At 46.7% G+C, this 19,541-nt stretch overlaps 3 protein-coding genes and 1 non-coding gene across 4 annotated transcripts; 3 read left to right on the forward strand and 1 right to left on the reverse strand.

Moving 5' to 3' along the window:
• The first annotated feature begins 894 nt into the window (after positions 1 to 894).
• On the forward strand, positions 895 to 2,207 carry flbD (putative MYB family conidiophore development protein FlbD). The gene is made up of 2 exons (XM_025528238.1): positions 895 to 980; positions 1,131 to 2,207. Exon 2 carries the CDS (start codon positions 1,196 to 1,198, stop codon positions 2,123 to 2,125), a length of 930 nt encoding a protein of 309 aa, XP_025393171.1. The 5' UTR covers positions 895 to 980; positions 1,131 to 1,195; the 3' UTR covers positions 2,126 to 2,207.
• Positions 2,208 to 3,659: 1,452 nt separating this feature from the next.
• BO83DRAFT_3314 (uncharacterized protein) lies at positions 3,660 to 4,494 on the forward strand. Its single transcript, XM_025528269.1, has one exon. It carries the CDS (start codon positions 3,905 to 3,907, stop codon positions 4,328 to 4,330), a length of 426 nt encoding a protein of 141 aa, XP_025393172.1. The 5' UTR covers positions 3,660 to 3,904; the 3' UTR covers positions 4,331 to 4,494.
• A 12,295-nt stretch (positions 4,495 to 16,789) lies between these two features.
• On the reverse strand, positions 16,790 to 16,863 carry BO83DRAFT_t19. The gene has a single exon. It is a non-coding gene; the product is annotated as a tRNA-Val (tRNA).
• A 309-nt stretch (positions 16,864 to 17,172) lies between these two features.
• Positions 17,173 to 19,205, forward strand: BO83DRAFT_328311 (uncharacterized protein). The gene has a single exon (XM_025528154.1). It carries the CDS (start codon positions 17,328 to 17,330, stop codon positions 18,984 to 18,986), a length of 1,659 nt encoding a protein of 552 aa, XP_025393173.1. The 5' UTR covers positions 17,173 to 17,327; the 3' UTR covers positions 18,987 to 19,205.
• The last annotated feature ends 336 nt before the right edge of the window (positions 19,206 to 19,541 follow it).

Here is a 19,541-nt window from a genome sequence, read left to right on the forward strand (position 1 = left end):
CATATAGTTACAGCCTGGGGCGTCAAAAGGGCAGTAGTAGTAGAGCTATGGATGGAGGTCAATCTAAATTAATCAAATGGACTAGCCTAGCAGGTCTGTGCCCCTAGGCTAGCTCTGCCTCCTTGAGGAAGGCTACCTGAGGTGGTACCTGCCTAATACCTATTTTCCCCCTACTAAGGACTACCTGTTACTACTACTGGTGACTAGTGTAAGTTACACGCATACTGCGGTACTAAAAGTAAACTATACGGAGAATACCATACATACCGAGCGGGTACTGACTGGGGCGTCAGGAAAATAAGAAAAATAAAAAAGAGGAGGGGGGGTTAGTTTGGGGGGTGTCAGAAAATCGAAAATCAGAAAATCAAAAAATCAATTAGGGAAAAAATAAAATCATGACAACACAAAAAAAAATCAAAAAATCCAATTCCAAAAAAAATCAATAATATTTGGCATTTATTATTATTTATTCCTCCGACACAACTGTCAGCTCCGAGATCTTGGATCAGATCTTCTCCTATAGCGTGCTCTAAGTGTGGAGCAGTAGCCATTTTTCTCTGACCCGTCTCCTTGGTCATTGTATTCTGCTGCTGCTGCTTGTTGCTATAATAGATGATCGTAACCTTCATCTCCATCACTCCTTGACACGACTATTGTCTATCGCCCTTTCTCTAATTCCAATTCCCCCTTCCGGGTCTCACCTCTCTTCCTATATATCTACCACCTCGACGACGCACCTTTGAACCTTATTCTTTCTCCATCATCAAACAAACTCTCACTCCCCAACTTCCCACTCTTACTTCCTACATAACCCAACAGCTCGGTTGCGTGGTCATTGCTCCTCCCTCCTTGCTTGTCTATCTACCCTACTCTCGTCCCTTATCCATCACCCGCGTGTGTCTATTACAACACTTGTGTGTGTGTGTGTCTGGTCTAGTCCGCTCCGGGTACACTAAACCTCCCACACAGCCAACCCCACGGTAAGAAGCCTGTTCCCTTTAAAGACGTCAACCCTCCCCGCCCACGCATAGTACCTGAACTCTGTCGGCGCCCCCCTTCGACTGTCCCCAACTCTCTTTAAAAACTCTCCGACCTCCTGGCATTTCTGGAGTCTAACATTACATCCTTAGATTCTCAACTACCTAAATTCTTCCATCAATCACTCGGATTAATTCTTCCTTGTCAACTACTTGCAATGGCTCCCACTCATCGTCGTGGACCCTGGGTTCCCGAAGAGGACCAGTTGCTCCTTCAGTTGGTTCGCGAACAAGGCCCCAACAACTGGGTCCGCATCTCTCAGCACATGCACTACCGCTCGCCCAAGCAATGCCGGGAGCGCTTCCACCAGAACCTCAAGCCCTCTTTGAACCGTGAGCCCATCTCTGCTGAGGAGGGCTTGATGATCGAGCGGATGGTCAACGAAATGGGCAAGCGCTGGGCCGAGATTGCACGACGCCTTGGAAACCGCAGTGACAATGCAGTTAAGAACTGGTGGAACGGCAGCATGAACCGCAAGAGAAGAGGTCTCCCTACCTCCAGCTCGCCTCACGCCGGACGCACGATGCACGGACGGGTCGAGGCCCCATATGCGCGGGCCTCTCTGGGCTTGAGCAGCCCCATCAGCCGTTCTCGCTACCCTTCCATCTCCAACGACCGACCTCTGACTTCCTGGACCAAGTCTCCTTCATCTCGGAGGGATTCCTTCTCCGCCTCTTCCATCGACTGCCCCCGCCAGTTGACCCCGATCTACACACTTCCTGCTCTCAACCGCCCTGTCGAAACTCCTCTCACCTCGCCTGCCTTCTCTGAAGCTTCTTCCATGGAACCTCCCTCCATGATCTCGGACCACAACTCCGTCTCTTCCTCCTCTCCCAGGACCATCGCCTCGCCACAGCTTCTTCCCCTTCCGGTGGACATGAGACAGCAATACGGCGACTTCCGCAGGCAGAGCACTTCAGATGAGATCTATGCCTACCACGATCTCTCGTTGAAGCAACGGTGGATCTCCGATCACCAGCAATGGAACCAGCACTCTCCGCTATCTCCCACATGGTCTGCTCCGATCGAAGACAAGACAGAAGCCCCGCGCGACTCGCGGATGGGTCTTCAGAACTTGCTCAACTAAATGACGATAGCGACCATTGCTGGATATGATCAACGAACTTTTCTTCTGTCATCGATTTTCTATGGGAAATTTTATGTACATGACCTCCCGACCCTCGTCACTCCTTTGTTTGGCATGATTTCCTTTGTACTTATATCATCACTTCATGTATATTGGCTTTTTGGATGGTTCGGCTCGGCTATTTCCACTGCGGGTCACGTGGATACGGCCCGGTTTCCTTACGGTACCAAAAAAAGCATTCGGGATCTCCTTTTGTCATAGTTATTGTGTTCCCTTCCCTTATTTTCTTTGTCGCTCATCATTTGGTTTACTGGGTATGGGGTTAATTATTGTGTATAGAGGAGATTGAGGAGTGCTGTCCATTGTTTTGCATGTATATGGTTGGGTTTTGGAAACTTTTGGAAAGTACTGTGAGCTTGGATCTAATAATACCCCATGACTGTTGGTTGTTACATTGCGCTATCGACCAGATGATCGTTTAATGATACATTAATAATACTTCCCACTCAAATAACTCCTCTCTTCTGTTCCTTAAGTTGTAAATTCCGATTACTGTTTCTTTGACTAAAATTTCTCTCGACGCGGCCACCACCCACCCATTCTGGATGGGGGATGTTATTTCCGGATCTGGCAGGCTTACTTTCTTGGGCGCCAGCCAGGCTTGACCGTTGCGCCCATGGACGAGCCCAGGAGGATGATAGGGGGCGAGGATCCACTGGAACAACGCCGCATAACCTCCGTGACTGTGGCTGGCTGTCATCAGCTCCAGTCTTCCCATGAAAGCCGCGGAATCTGAGGTTCAGAACGCAAGGGGCGACCCAAAGTTACGAGGCGAGACTGCATGGGAGAGACACGAGCAGGTTCAAGGAGGGAAGGCAGCGTGACAGCACAATTACTGGGTTCGAAAGAGACCGAGAAAATCCAGGATTTCAGAAATCAAGAAAATGAAAAAGTCCTAGAATGGAATATGGGTCAATGGGAAAGAAAAGAAGAATGATTTACGAATTCACATCGAAGGGAGTGGAAACAACCACTACCACTACATACACACATACATACATACATACATACAAGGTTGGCTGAACAGAGACACAGCAGCAGCAACACCGGACAGCATCCACCAACCGTCGTTGGCGCATGGCAGACCATCTCCACGGGAAAGGTGGAATGGATAGGTCCATTAGGAATACAGCTGACGACTGTCTGATCCAATCCTTCCACTTGGAATTTCGGGATTGGCATGGCGAATCAATGGGGGTGGATATTGGAAGTCGTGATGGTTCATGCATAACGGCCAGTGTCAATGGAAGTGTTCTCAATGGCCGGAAGGCTTTTACCCTTTCTCCCCCCTCCACTACCAGCACCAGCACCACCTTCTCCTCCTCTTACTGAAGTACTACGTTGACTTGGCCCCAGTTGGGAGGTAAGGTTGATAGCCAGACAAAGTTTATCCCAGGGACTTGGTGGATTACGATTTGACTGGGTTGATTCGCCAGCACCCCTCCCTTTCCTTTTCTACCCTCCCTTTCTTTACTCGTTTACGCACATATCGCTAACGGTCTCGAAGCAGGGCTGTCCCGTTTTGTATTTTTGAATTTTGTCTTGATATATTTATTTATTTACTTTTATTTCATTGTGTTTATGTTGACTTTTATTTCATTGTGTTTATGTTACCTTTGCGCAAGCATTCAGCCTGGATAAGGTAAGTAAGCTTGTTGGAAATCGAACAACCGCCTGTCTCATTTGGGACCCATCCGCGGTACGAGAAAGTTATGGGGGATGGGGAATCCGACGGGCTTCATTCTCCCCAATGGCTTTCTTGTCATGTCAGCAATCGAGCGGTCCCCGAAGAAGCGGGCTTCAAAGCAGCCTATAGTAGAGAACAGGCAGAAGGAAAGCAGGAAGAAAAAAGAAAAAAGAAAAAAAGAAAATACAAAAGTGAAAATGAAAAAAAGAAAAAATAAGGGAAGCGCAAAAGGACGAACGATAAGAACGATGGAGCAGCCTTTCCTATTTTCCCCTCCATTCCCGCCACCATTTTCTCTCAAGATGTGCCACTACGACCTTCCTGGTCTGGACTTGGGTGTCCAACTCACTAGTGGCTTTTTGGGCTATCCCAATCGTGACGTGCTGTTCGGAGACATGGCTTCTCCTTCCCAACCTGACTCGCCACACTCGCGACGGATACCAAGCCACACCCAGTGAATGGGACGGTGCTGCACGTATGCCGATCAGGCAATCACCATGACTGATCAAGAATGAAGGCATCGGCGGGGTCACCGAACGCAGGAGCTGCAATCCACTCTGTGTGGTGTATTAGGTATGCACTGGCACTCATGGAGTGTCTCCAGTGCTCTACGCACTGCATACCCACGACTGGTGGTCTGTTTCAGCCAATCTAACATCTCACACGCACCACTGTTGCGCTGCCATGCGTGCATGAGCATACCAGCTCCTGCTCGCCTACCGGTAGGCGGTGCAGATTCAGCTGGGGTCAAAGTTGGGTGGAGTCAAGTTCAAGGGTGAGGAAAGGATGATGCAGCTCGTCCTGGAGGACGTTGGCTCGCCAGTGACCCTCTCTGACGGCCGTTGGCCGGTAGGGGATATCCTACGCTTCGTATCAAGTACGCATGACTATGTAGATATCTCTCAGACGTATGGGTTACACATCAGTACATACCCATACCCATACCCATACACACCTACCAGGTTGGGCATATTCTGAAACAAGGCTCCGGGGGTTACACAGGACCAATTTTGGGACTTTCTTGTGACGTTGAATCGTTTACCAAGTTCCAGAACGAATATAGCATGAAACAAGACATTCTACATCCGTGCCAATCGCACCATGAGGTAACCCAATACTCCAGTGAACTAAAGGAGTTCGACAATACGGAGTAGACGACAATGCCAAACACCAAAACCAACAATGGCCTAGTGAGGAAACGAAGAAGAAGCAGCAGCAGAAACCAGTCACCGCCGGCGCAATGGATCTGGAGCCCTGCCGGCCAAGAGATTCTCGCATTAATTAACTACCGCTGATCTTTTTTTACATCTGATTTGGAATTCTGGTTGTTAGCGCCCCGCTAATCCACTTCCGTCCACTCGCGACATGCACACCGTGACGTACCCTCAGTTCCATCCCCGATCCTGCATCCTGATTTGACAGACGGACTAACTAGGAGATTTACGCCCTTCGCATTATGGGGGGGCGTGTGGTGAACAACAACCGATCTGTGTTCATCTCGTTACCACTCATCCAAGTTTTTCCCCTATCTCCTGTTCTGGCTCGAGCATGTTCCGCTTTTCCGATGCATTGGTCAAGGATGAAGGGCTTGGCAGTGGAGCCCTGGGCGACCGTTACACAATCTCCACGATGCGCATATTATTCTGGTGGAAGCATCGAATGAGGTTCCAACATCCGAACCTGCTGCGGATGCTGCAGATAGAGCAACCAAAGTTCCAACAGCGCATCCATGGACCCCCCTCTGACCACGACCCAAGATACGGGGTACGTCAGTTTGCCAAGCAGGCAGACGAGCCCAGTCAAGCGATCGTCTATATTAACAATTAATGCCCGAGATTGATTAAGCCCCAGGCACAAACGCACAACGCTCAGTCAACTGTATGGATGCATTTAAAATTGATTATGGTTAATTTGTATTATATTGCATTTTATCACTACTACTGCCGCCGGGGATAGCATCCTGACAGCTGAAACAATCCACCTCCAACATTACAATTTAGTGAAGCAATTTACAAAGCTCTGTCAGGTTTATTTTTAAAGCTGTCTCGTCTATCCCCATCTCCATCACCAACCCCCCTGCCGACTCTATCGGTCATCTGGTCGCATGCCCAACAGAACCGATGCGGTTGTTTCGGGGACCTTAATATACGACTGTGGGGATTAGTGCGTTCAGCCACAGAGGAGAAGACAGAGAAAGTTGTTGAATCATTGGTGCACCTCTTTCATTCATCCCACACCCCCTGTCTTCTGCCCAAATGATGCGACATTAGTATCTGATATTATTAGTATTATTCTATTACTTCCCCCCATAGATTTTTTTTTGTACTAGTGGTGTGGATATGTAGCTGAAGCGTTGAGGTGCGAAATTCCCTTTTTTTTCCTCTCCCAGAACCAACCTACGGAGTAGCTTGACTAGCTATTCTCAGATTTACGGTTTGATTTTCCCTTCTTCCCGCACCCGGTTTGATCGTCAACTATGCAGATTTATGCATGGATGGGGGAGCTCTATTGTTCCAGATAGAATGTTTATAACAGCTTTCCTTCTCTTCTTCTCCGCCTCCTCATCCAGCTCCAAATATTGCCACTCCAATAGTCGCTGGGTGCTGCGCCCTCCTAACTATCACCCCCCAGGATGCCTCAGGGGGCGGCGCAGACACCATGCAGCTGAGATCGTATGTCATGATCCCCATACACCATACGCTCAACAACCCTATCCCATAATAGACGTTTGTTATTATCATTAACGCCCAACATCCATGTACTTCTGATACCTGACTAGAAGGGGGAAGATGGGGGCGAAAACAGAACCAGAGCCAGAAACAACCCCCAAACTAAATTCGAATGAAATAATAATAAAATAAAATAATCTACGATACTGCTATCTCCAAAGACCACACCCTCTCGATCTGATCGAATCAAAGCAACCCTAGCCGATTTCCTTAAACGGAAAAAGCTCAACATCACTACTAACTAACCCGCCCGCTCCGCCCGCCCAACGATTTGATTGATTTTCCCCGATCCATTCCGTCCCATCATCATCCATGGATCCATCCATCCATCCATCCATCCATTACTATCCATCCCACCCACACTTGGTTTGATCTCCAACCTCCCACCGACCCAATCCCTCTCGTCAAGATTCTAGTCGCTTCTCCGTAATCATCTACTTCCGACCACTCACAACCTCTATCTTCCCCCCTCCCCAGCCCGTGAGTAAGTAGTGATCTTCCCGCGGTCCCTGCGAGGAAGACTCACTTACTGACTAACTTACCGCCGGTCGGCGCGGTTAAAAAAACGTCCTTCTTCTCCAAGCGACCGACCCAGAACCAAGGGTTGGTATTCACTCTTAGTCGGAGTTGCTGTTGTTTATGTGAAACGGTCGCGCGAGGCGCTGTGCCCACGATTTGCATTCGGTTAGAGAGAGCACAGTTTCCACCCTGAGTCTCTCCCCCCCCTCTCTCCCTCTTTCTTTCTTTCTCCTGAATCGAACGGGATGGATGAATGGATGGGTGGATGGATTCAAATCTGGAGAACCTGAAATCGGAAACGAAACGTGATCGATGCGATGCGATGCGATGCGATGCGATGGGTTTGGGTGGTCGGTCGCAGTGGAGCTTTGTTCGCTACGAGGACGAGGCTGGAGATCGTTCACTACTTACTCCGTAGTAGTTAGTATACGGTATACACACGTTTTTATTTCTCGATTTAGTGGTATTATTTTCTCCTTATGAGGATATTTTTGACTTTTTCCCCCTTATCCGAGCGTGTTTTTTTCTTTCCTTGAGGAACCTTCCTCTTTAGGTGGGCTTCGATATCGGAGTTGTTGATTTTTGACTTTTTCGGTTTTCAACTTTTCCTTTCCTTCGGATAAGGGATCGGGAACGGGACTTTCGGAAGAATATCTATCTAGTATGTCTCCGTGTACCGTACTTGCGGATAGGATAGGATAGGATAGGATATACGCACACGCCTAGTACCTTATTCTGTAGAAGCTTGCTCTCGTCGGGCGGTAGAAACAGAAGAGAGTGAGTGGGTCTCAACTCACCCTTTTCGTTTCTTTCTTTCTTCCTTTCTTCCAATCTGGCCCCCTACTGCCCAAGCTGGCCCTGAAGAGTGCAGCAGACAGCATGACATGACACAACCCCCCCCCATCCCCTCCCTTGTCTCGCCAGTTTTATCCAGATTGATAAGTAGTGCCCAAGCTTAATAGTGGCTGATATAGATTAGTTTCTACGGAGTAACCGCACAGCATACTCAGTAGAGTATAGTTTAGATTAGTATAATATAAAACAGTAAAGTAAGTTAGCTAGCTATATCTTGATGGGGCACCAACCACTGGTAAACTTCCCTACCGTTTATTCTTGTTTAAGCTTTACAACCCCTTTTTTTAATTCATCAAAATTAACTTTTTTTTTTCTTTCCGTTCCGTGAACCTTTCCCTGAGTTTTCTCGTTGCGTGAGGTACTCCGAAGATACATTCATAGTAGTAATGCTAATCGGAACGTAGAATCTGCCCGGTGGTTCCGAGCATGGGTAATTTTCTTTCCCACTGGCAGGCAGTATAGCGGCGGGTATATCCGATGGCGATGGAAAAGTGAAAACTTCCAAAACCACCTACCTGATTTTGAAAAATCTGAAAAATTGGTCCTCCTTCAGCTCTTGAGCCTTCCTAGGATAGCATAGTACATAACGTAGTATATCCAGCTTGGGATGGGATGGGATGGGGTGGGATTTGTGTCTGGACTCTGGAACCTGACGGATTCTCGGATTTTTTTACTAATCTGAGCTTTCCGTGTCGTTGGGAAACTCTACCCTGCCTGCCTATCTAGTCCATGAGTCAGTACTACGGGGTCCTGGAGAGTGGTGGTGGTGCTTAGTTAGTGCGGGCTGAAAGAAAGAGGAAATATCAGCCATCCCGCGCTAATTGGTCTGACTACTTCTTCCTTACTTTCCTCATAATCTATTATTGCTGAGGGGGGAAAGGAAACATGGTTTAAGAATAAATTAATTGCTGCCCTTTGCATATACCCATTGAGGTTAGATGAATGTGCAAGTGCGGAGTGTGTCCGTTGCTTTAATGGGTAAGCTACTAGCTAGTAATTAAGTCTTGCCCGCATTTCCGGGTGGTTTTATTCGTCTGTTGGGACTGGGATGTTGTAGCTGGGCTTGCGGCTATAGCGGAGGGGTGATACTTGTTACTACGGAGTTGCATGGGTATCTTTGATTTGATTGTTCCGGGGGGTGAAGTTGGTACTTAATATTATTCTATGCTATGTATTAGCATAGTACTTATTGTATGTCAATTAGACACTGCATGCATTACTGTCATAATGTAGATATCTCTACTCTGTACTCCGTACTATTTATCCATGCCACTGCATAATTTTCCTCACAGATACGGAGTAGATACTCCCACTTCAGGGTCTAACTCCCTAGGTCCGGATCCATCAACCACCCCAATAGTACGTCAGGGTCATGACGACGACGACGCCGCCGACCTATCCATCAATCCCACTTTGTATTTTAGTATTATTACTCTACTAATCCTTCAGCTTACCTACGGAGTCACACTAACTAACTAACTAGATAGCACTAAGTAGCAGCAACACCACCCCCCTGGAACCAAGAAGTGGAACCTCAAAAACTGACCACCACAGAAAAACTAAGTTAGCGCAAGCACAGTCTCGACGTTGAGATTCGAGCCCGATTTCCACCATTTGATTGGATGTCGGAGGATCTCGGTGTGGGAAGGTGAGTGGGTGATCGATGATCGACTTGACCTGGTTAGGATTAGGGTACCCGCCTTGCCGGTCCGCCCGTGATCGGCAAGCAAGAACGCGGTTAACTAATCTGGGATTTTTTAAATCGTGGTTATAATAGGTTAGCTCGTATTCTGTAACGCTACTCTCTCTTACTGAGGAATGATGGTGTTTGGGTAATATGAGGTGTCATTTCTGGTAACCTGAATGGGATGGTATAGAGGATGTGAAATATATATATGGAATTAGATGATTTCAGTTTCGTTTTCTCATGTAAGAATCATAATGATTCTGAGTATATTCCCAATTTGTTCATAAAGAGCGAGACAGCAAGCGAAAGCGGCATCAATGCTCCCCGAGCGCAGGGACCCCCGAAAAAAATAAAAACGCTAAGTAGATAGTTTACCTTGTTGATGGATAGTAGACAGTCGACACACTTACCGCACACACTTACACAGACCACTTTCCCAATTCGAATTTGTGCTAAATCAGCCAAGGCACACACCATTGACAAGTATTTGTCAACTGGGTGGGTCCCTCCCGGTATACTCCGTATGACACTAAAGAGTTACTTTACACAGTAGTTAGTGTGTGTGGGTATGTAACATACCCTTGTATAGTGTGTATTAGCTTGTTTTGTTTTTCCCCTTGGTAACCGCATACACAAATACAAGGGGGGCCAACCAAATACGCAATACGACCAGGGACAAGCGCCCAATGCACAAACCCCTTCTGCGTAAGGGGTTCCTGCTAAACCACGTGGAGATGCGCTTGTCAGATACAAGCCGTTGCGGGTGTATGGTTTTGTATTGTATTGATACCACCACTTCTCTGCTTGTTGTTTTGTCTGTATTACGGTGTTTGTTTGTTATGTATGAGCGTATGTCCCGTAATGGATGAACGAGGGGGCGAAGTAAGAAGTAAGTAGCTAGCTCAGCCCCATCCACCATATCTCCATCCATCTCATCCATGACTATACTCATGTCTCTTCTAAGTAAGTTATGTGGTAAACTCAATCCGACCCCCTTTGTCTAGGGGCAAGTTCTCTTTCTGCTTACAGTGATGCTGTTGCGAACAGCAACGGTTTTTGGCAGCGAGGCTGACGGACGGATTAGATCGGACTTATTGATTGAATGATTTGACCGAGTGCTTTGTCCGCTCTCAATCCCCCTGTGCCACGCAGTCACTCCAGTTTTTCTCCTTGCTGGGACATGAATTTGAGTTTTAGTGGTTTTGCATTTTATGTTATTCGGTTTATTTATGTTACATACCTGCTGTAATGGGTTAGAGATGGCAGCTACGCCTCTTTTAGATACAACATTCCATTCCACGGGAAAGAAGTAAAGTAGGACGTGTGTAACCTAAGCCACACGATCTGATCGATCGGAGGCGCCGACATACTCACTTACTAAGGTGAACTCTTTTAAACTAATTAACTAACTTATTGACTGACTAGTTGGTTTAATTAGTTAGTTAGGTTAAGTATGGCATGTATGCATGTATGTATGCACTCAGGCAGAGATTCTCATCCGTCTTCCTAAAGAGGATGTTTCATGACGCGCGTTTTTCAAATCACCAAAGGGGAAGGATAAGCATCGGGGAGGAGGCAAATAGGGCAGGGGTATGTGTTTGTGTTTGTTGTTGTGTCTATTTTTTGCTTTGTTTCGAAGTTCGACGGGGTGTTCTAGGGTGAGGGTGATCGCGTGTGGGATTGATTAATCGCTTGATGGGATATTATCGTATGGAGATGGGAGGATCATAGTAGATGTGTTAAGGTAGGGGGCGGGTTTCAGGTATTTCTTGGATAGATCGTATCTATCTACTGTGTGTGTGTGTTTGTATCTGTTTTTCCAGTTACCCCTGACTAAATAGGCCTACAATCAAGGAATATTGTGCAAGATGTATCAGTAGATGTAGATGTACATGGATACGGAAGGAGGATAAGAATGACACCCGAATAGCACGACCTGTCCTGTCCTGTCTGCTGCCTGTCTGTCTCCAGATCATATGCACAAGGCTAACTAGCACCCAACCATCCCTGCCGGTATTATCCTCCACGCTTTCCCTGTATGTAGGATGGATTGTCTGACTCTGCTTAGTTTTACTCCACCACAGGATGGGGTCAACCCAGACTAGGAGATATTGGCTGCATGAGGAGCCACCGATGGTACGGAGGATAGTTGACCAACCAGTTGGCAGAGTTTGGGGGGGGCGCACGATCCAGCCTCGAGACGCGAAAAAGAGGAGAATTGATGCGAGAGTGGCTGCCAACTAGTACTCATTAGGACATCAATTCAAGAGGGAGATATTTCTGTACTATGACAGATCGTCGTGAGGGAACGAAGGAAGGAAGGAAGGAAGACGAACCGGGATCCTGGGTTCGCGTGACCCCTACTGCTGTAAGCCATCAGTCAAGTCAAAAGGGAAAAAAGAAAAAACAAAAAAGTCTATAGTGCCATTGAGAATAATCCCTGTTTTTCCCTGCTTTACTCTGTGATCGCTTTGTTCTCGATGATTATCGATCGCTGACCAAGCGTGGATGCCATGTGCGTGGTGATTGAAAAAAAAAAAAAAAAGAGATAGTGGTTAATTATTTTCCTTCTTTGTATATCTAGATTCAATAACTACGCTGCTCATCATGGAAGGATTGTCAAGACTTCAGCTGGGTACTCCTCTGCTATCCATTTACTAGTCTTACTCACTTATGTAGGTAATATACGAGCTAACCGAACCCAAAAATCTTTCTTGACTAGTGCCACTCGACTTATCCATGAAGACTCCGATTCAGACTCAAGTCGGGGTAGTTAGCTGCTGATTAGTGAGGCTGGCTAGCTGACATCACGACCAGCCTGTTTGACAGATAAACCAACTAGAACCAACGACGATAAACCCCGAAGGCGAGGAGAAAAGGTCCCCGATCCCGAGCCACGCAACCATCCCATCCCCATCCCCATTCCTCATCCCTCCGTTAGCTAAACTAGTGGTGATTACCTTTTGAAGCTGCTTGCTTTTGCATCGAAGGATTGGAATGCTGGTCATTGTCATACATACGCCATCCTTGCTGCTCTTGAAGGAGAGGAGAAGGAGGAGGTAGGTGCTCATGCTGGCTCGACGGTCGTTGACTATCCCTGCACGCGGGTTGGAAACCGCACCTTTGCAGCAAGGTATGCGATTTGGAATTCTCCGTTGGAGGGCTGCATGTGATGCCACTGGGTTCTTGTCCCACGCGATGTTATCCATCTAGTGGCCGAAGGATGGAAGTACGGTTTTGGGGGTGGTGGATGGATGGTGCTGGATAGGTCAGAAGTGGCAAATGATGGGAGTTGGGTGTCTGAGAGGGAGAGGGGCGCTGATGCAGCCTTGTGATCAGTTAATGATGCTTATGCATGATTCAGTCTTATGTAGTCACTGCTTGGGGTGAGTATAGGCGTTGATGTAGTCAATGAAGGGCTTGAATGATGTTGATATTGACATCTATATGGTGAATTATGCTTCGCAGTGATAGATTGAGTCTGTATTAATTCTCAGCTCTACTGCTTCTACCTCTTCTTCTTCTCCCTTTACTCCCATTGTATACTTCTACAGAGATACGGGGGAATACTTTCTATCTTAGACTGCTAATAAGTCTATCCTTCCCCCATTTCCCACTACGGGGCTATCTCTATTACCAATAAAGTCATATACTCTCTTTATATCTTAAATGTTGCAGTTCCAAATATCTCTATGATCATAGCAGAACATTCATCCCATACTAAAGCTAGTTCTCAACATTGCAGACTCTAGAAGAGACGAACAATACCTGACCCTCTCCCCTCCCCGCCCCCAACCTGTTCAGCAACCTCTGTACACATTCAGAGGCTTCGAACCCTCGTTGGTCAAAGACATCAAAGAACATAGAAGACATGTTCAAACACAGTACTAGCGCCGATGCTTACACTAGGCCACAGAAGATGTCATGGCATTCTCTGGATATGCTATTACGACCCAGAGCAAACTCCTACCGGTTCTAAAGATGCGTCTACCGTTGAAAGATAGCCACAAATACAAACACTGGGTCGGAATAGAAGCTGCTGCAAGGTCTGCGACGGCTTACATACAAGGGCAATAGCACCATGTTTCAGATAAGCAACACCGTCTCTGGGGTTCATCGGTTTTTAAGCATCTGGTTTCATTCATACCCGGAGGCGAGCGCCAATACAAAGCTCTCCTGAAAGAGCATGATGAGGATCAGTGGATTGTCTCATATATCGACATGTGCTTTTAGACAAAGAGATCCCATTCATGACTAGGGAAGCTATATTCGAATCGAAGCCCATCCGATATGTCGCAAGATTGTAGAAATGGACCCAGAAGTTCTTCGAAGAGACATGCTAATTCATAGCTCTACCCTATGGCTCAGCAAACATCGGTCAGGATATACCACTTGGTTTTATCCTTTTACTTCCACTACCAGTATATCCTAGCAGCTAGCTCTGCGAGTACTGAGCGGGCAAGTTCTCTTCATCGTTCAACTCTTGTTCTGCAAATCTCGTTTGCAAAAAACTCATGGCCAAATACTTATGGCCGCATATGCGCTTGAAGAGGTCTCATGGGTGAGCATACCGGGAACGCGTCTTGCTCATCTATACAGATGAGGGCCAGTCTGCACTGGTTATACATAAACTGCTAATGCATATCACAGCAAGTATGTTCGACACTCATACCGGTCCTCTTACTCCACTCGGTTACTGTCCATCTCCCATGACAGCTGATTCTGCACATGCGCCGGTACGGCCCCGTCTCCCTCTATCCTACGCTGTCCACAGACACAGAACCCTAGCTCGGCTTAGGGTACACCTACGATGATTCACAACTGGCATATGAGGAACGTCGTGGGATACAAGGGAAGGAAGAAGGGTCGTTCATGACCGTGCAAGCCTGGACATAATCGAGAGATAAAATCATATTGAAAAATGACGCTGCCCAAACATGAGGAAGAATTCCAGACATGGACAATTGCTGGAACTGGGCATCCTATCCACTTCTTGAAGAGATTATGGTCTAGTGGGGCCTAAGCCTTTCTAAAATAATCCATACCACGGCAAAGACCTCCAGACGCATGCCTCGGGCCCTAAGCTACATCAATCGTTGATAACATTGTAGTTAGCTCACCAGGTCATCGCGTGACTTGTGATGCTCGACCTCACAGGCTCTTTGCTGTTCTCCATCTAGCCCTATCACGACAGCTAGCTACCAGACGGTCTTTGCTATAGTTCTTTTAACCTAATCTAGCTACCAGTCGAACCGGCCGATATATTTCTGCTTGAGTTACAAGTAAATACTTTCCATCAACTTCAACGACTACATGGTACACAGGATTGCGAACCACATGCAGTTTGTGAACATATTTCAAGCACTTGAACTTTCGCTGGCGTTTATACATGCCATGGCTTTGCCAGCAGGCCAAAACGATTATCATGGACATCCGGGTCAGACCGGGAGTATGTCTGAGCATTTATTGGCTAACGACTCATGGCAGTGGATTTTATCCTGCAGTTATTCCTGATGGGGGTTCCTAGAGAGGTTCAGGGACCATTGGAAGAAAACAGAACTAATCTCTCTGAATCACGCTCTTCTTAGCGATGATGTTGGTGACAAGTGACAGTGTATCGACGAATAAGTACATAGCATACCTAGCGATGTCACCTGCGCTATGTGCTGCGATGTCCGCTACGATATCTATATAGGATCATCTTGTTGCCTGAATTACCTCGTCTCAATTGAAAGTCTGCCAAAAGACGAATTAATCGGACACCTGTCACGTCATATACACCCAGCAGCATTCCGAGACTTGCGGCTTTCACTATCAAGCCAGAACCATCTTCGCGGGAAGTCTTCGGCACATAACAGATCCAATACTATGTTCTTGAGGTCATTAGCCAGGGTGTCTAGGGATGTCTACAACCGCGCCAAATATGTTTCCGGTGTTGATCATACAGCATCGAATGTAATGCAAGATGGGGAGAAAATGGTATAGCGACTGTCAATTGGGGTTTGCTCCAGATTGGCGTTTGGATATCTAGCAACAGTTGTCGACTTTCCGACCATTCGACTATGTGACAAAATGGCAGACTCAGCGGCCTGCAAGTTATGCAAAATGACCCATAACATGCTGCAAGGATATAAACATCTGCGATACGTCTACATCGTCAGGTACATGATGTACGGAGAAACACGCGCAGCATCTTAACTACAATAACAATAACAACATCATATCTACATTCCAAGCCTGTCTCTCTCGGTGAAGACCTAACAAATAGTGTATATGTGGAATCAGAACACACTCCTTCGAAAGGAAGACAGAAAGAAAAAAAAATATTATCTCGACGACAACTGGTCTCCTTCTTATTATCTCCTCGCAGCTGCCGGCGCTTGTCGTGTTTTCTACATGCGCCTATTCCCATGGTTTCTCGACACGAAACTGTTATCATGATGTCAATACATGACTTATGAGAATAAGGCAGAGCAGATGCTTTTTTCTTTTGTTGAGGACAGCACAAGGCCATATTAATATCCAACTTTACTACGGCGAGGTGATCAATGAGTGCATTGCTCCGGTAAATTCCGTGTCATTTCAATACACCGTCGGCGGCATATCAGAATAAGTCACTCATTTTATAATGATTTATTATATTCAGATTTGGGGGGGGAATACCTTAATTGGAGACTACAGTCGGCACAGCATGAAGCGAGAGGTGGTAGCGGCTGCTAAGTTTGGGCATATCGCTGGATGAGGTAGATTAATGGTAGGGTTTCATTATTTTGGAGAGCGATTGGGGGATCATGTTAGATGAGGGGATGAACGGAACTTGCGGTGTAATTTCACCTCAGTTGCAAGAGACATTATCACCTTTTCGAAGTAGGTTTGATGAGTGGCAGTAATCTACGGTCCGTGTAGATATATACTATGACTTGCAAGATGATAGCAGTTGCAAAATCATGTACAGCGTCAGATAACCAACCCAACCCAACCCAACTACTATACCCACATAGCATGACACGACCAGAAGAATTAAATTCTTCAAAAAAAATCAGACAAAACCCCAATAGCATACGTGCAATACACACTCCTATAGTTAGAGACCTTTTGAAGTGGAACAAAAAAAATGCAAAAAGAAGTGACTAGACTGGGGCTCGATCCCAGGACCTTATGCGTGTGAAGCATACGTGATAACCAACTACACCATCCAGCCAACTTGTTGATGTTTGTCTCCCCACCATGGTACATACGTAGCCGATACATACCCGGTCATTTTTATGCTCAGCCTTGTACGGCAGTACGTTGCACCATGAGCTCTGTCTTGATTGTTGTCTCATTTATCCATGTAAGCCATAGCCACGAGAGAATTAAGAGATCGTTTTTTATTTCCTTTCTTGAGGCTCCTCTGCTGCGCCCCAGTCACATGGACATTATTGCCATAAGGCTTGAAGCCAGCCGCGACTGGTGCCTGGCACAGCAAAAAACGAGGCTGTCTAGTAATCCCAACAAGACGACCATAAGATATAAATATGCATATAACTAGAGATATGTTTCGCTCGCACGAGAAGAAATTAGAATTCCCATCCATTTTGCCCTATCACCGCAACGCAACTGTGACCGTTTCTAGCTCGCTGACCCTACTGTGCCGAGTATAGTCTACTGTCTGGCATTGCAAGCATGGCTGAACAGTTCACCAGCCTTGTTAATACATTCGGAGGACTGAGATTTACCGATAGATCAACTTCAAACTGGTCAGATCCGACTCAAGATCTCCTGAAGACGATCCGGGAGATGGTCACATCGTGCCAATCCACCTCAGCGAACGCAGCACATGTCGGGACCGTGATCGAAGGCACACAGACACCTAGCGGCGAGTACATTGCAAGTTTAAGCGCCCTGAGAAGAGAAGCCGTCGCCCTTGCGAATATCACGAAGAAGTTCAGCGATTTCACTAAAGATTACATCATGGCATACCTCATATCGCTTGCTAGCCCATGGACACTGGAGCAGAAAATGCTATCACATTTTAGTGATGAAGTGAAGAGGATCGCTGGCAATGTACTTGATGATGAAACCACCGACGAGAGCAGTGTTCTGCGAATAATTTTGGAGGAATGCTATGCTCAGGCTCTTTGTGATTCCGGGACTCTGCACCCTGATGAGTACTTTGAATCTCTGGAGGAATCCTGCTTTGAAGAGCCGTATGACCCTGACTTCGAAAGCGAGGAATTTTATGAGCATGAGAATCGACTTGCTATCGAAGATAGCTATGCTGAGGCCTCTCGCGCGCAATGCGAGCGTAAAGCTGAGAGGAAGGGGCAGCAAAGGGAAGAGTGGATCAGGTTTTGGGTTCGCGCATTGAGTAAATGTCATGATGAGCCCACCACGCTATTCTATCCGCCAGCGAATCTCCCCAGTTGCTGTCTGGCAGAGGTTCCGCGATATCTATTTAGAGCATTTGACGAGGAAAGCTCTGGCTTGAGTGACCACCATGTTGTAGCTTCCGCCGAAAGCATTTCCGCAGAATCAGAGCGCAGCAGAACCGATCTCCTCTCTCGGCCTCCAGGAGAATCAGCCCGAATGCTATACAATCATCTAAAGTGGTTTGCATCCAAGGATGCCGACAATCTGATGTCATGGAGTGGTTCTTTACTGTATGTCATCCAGCACGCAATCCGGAAATGCAACAAACGATGCTGTGACCCCGCTGAAGTCTACATATGCATAGTCGACACGAGGAAGTTTCCTCGTGGACAGTTCGCTCGGGACAAGTCGTTACTTCGAGCGTATCGTGATGCTCCTGAACTTGATCAGAGAATGCGAAGCTTTTTCGATTTTCGTTTACGAGACCCACGCTATGACAATGGGGAGTATTTGTCGCAAGGGGTTCTGCATCACGCTGGGCGGTCTAGTGTGGTGTCGTTAGAGCAGCTCATACAGGCGGGGTTATATGATCTTTATCGTGAATCTGCGGACGCTTCTGCGGGGAACCTGTGGGCAGAACGTGTTAAGTTACTTCGTTCAGCATGGTCCGATGACCATACGACAACCCAGCTCGACATACACTATGCAGTCAAGGTGGCCAGAGAGTGCTTCAATGGTTTCGATGCGCTTGATATAGCACTGGTGCTATTGACTCTCAAGGAACGCAAGCTCCGCACCATAGTAACCAAAGAACAAGGGCATCAAAGAAACTCACATGACTTTGGCCCAGTTGAGGTTCAACGATATACCACCATAATGAAAGATATGGTGGCGAAAGGCAGAGGGATTCCGATTGCTTTATTTGCTTTCGCTACCGACCGTCAGCTTGAAGAAATTTTCGAATGTTCATAGTGAGATTTGTTTTTCATTTAGCGTTATTGTATGGTAGTACTTTGGTTTATAATCCAGGGCAAACTCGGTGCGCTGCTTTCAGAAACACTGTAGTAGCTTGCTATGCGAGAATATGAATATGACGATTGTATTGATGAGGAAGAAGAGGACATCCCTTTGGTGTTGTATCAAGGTACATGGATGTGGTTGAAACATACTGACTAGGCAGGAGAAAAAATTATTAAGTGACCACCTGCCCATTGTCACATACCTCCTTGTAAAGAGCACGTGTTGGTAGTTCGGTAGCTTCAGAGTTGCCATGGAAGCCTACATGCGATGTACTTGCAAGACAGGACCGGCTATTGTCAACAAATGTTCGCTTGGACCAACGCTCGCACCTCTACTATTTCACTAGAGCCGCAATCTCTTTGGGCTACGCAGAATGCTTGTATCATCTAGAATGTAGGATGGTGGAGTACGTGTAATTATCTAACATGATATAGAGTTCATCATCCATGGCAGTAGTTAATGCTCTACTCATGATACTGCATATGCACAAGTTCTAATAACCAGCTG

Source organism: Aspergillus eucalypticola (assembly GCF_003184535.1).
Source record: "Aspergillus eucalypticola CBS 122712 chromosome Unknown BO83scaffold_1, whole genome shotgun sequence".
In the NCBI taxonomy this organism is placed as follows: domain Eukaryota; kingdom Fungi; phylum Ascomycota; class Eurotiomycetes; order Eurotiales; family Aspergillaceae; genus Aspergillus; species Aspergillus eucalypticola.

Bases quoted from the DNA above. Each gene is read 5' to 3' on its own strand.
- BO83DRAFT_328311 (XM_025528154.1), top strand. From the start codon at position 17,328: ATGGCTGAACAGTTCACCAGCCTTGTTAATACATTCGGAGGACTGAGA.
- BO83DRAFT_3314 (XM_025528269.1), top strand. From the start codon at position 3,905: ATGGGGAATCCGACGGGCTTCATTCTCCCCAATGGCTTTCTTGTCATG.
- flbD (XM_025528238.1), top strand. From the start codon at position 1,196: ATGGCTCCCACTCATCGTCGTGGACCCTGGGTTCCCGAAGAGGACCAG.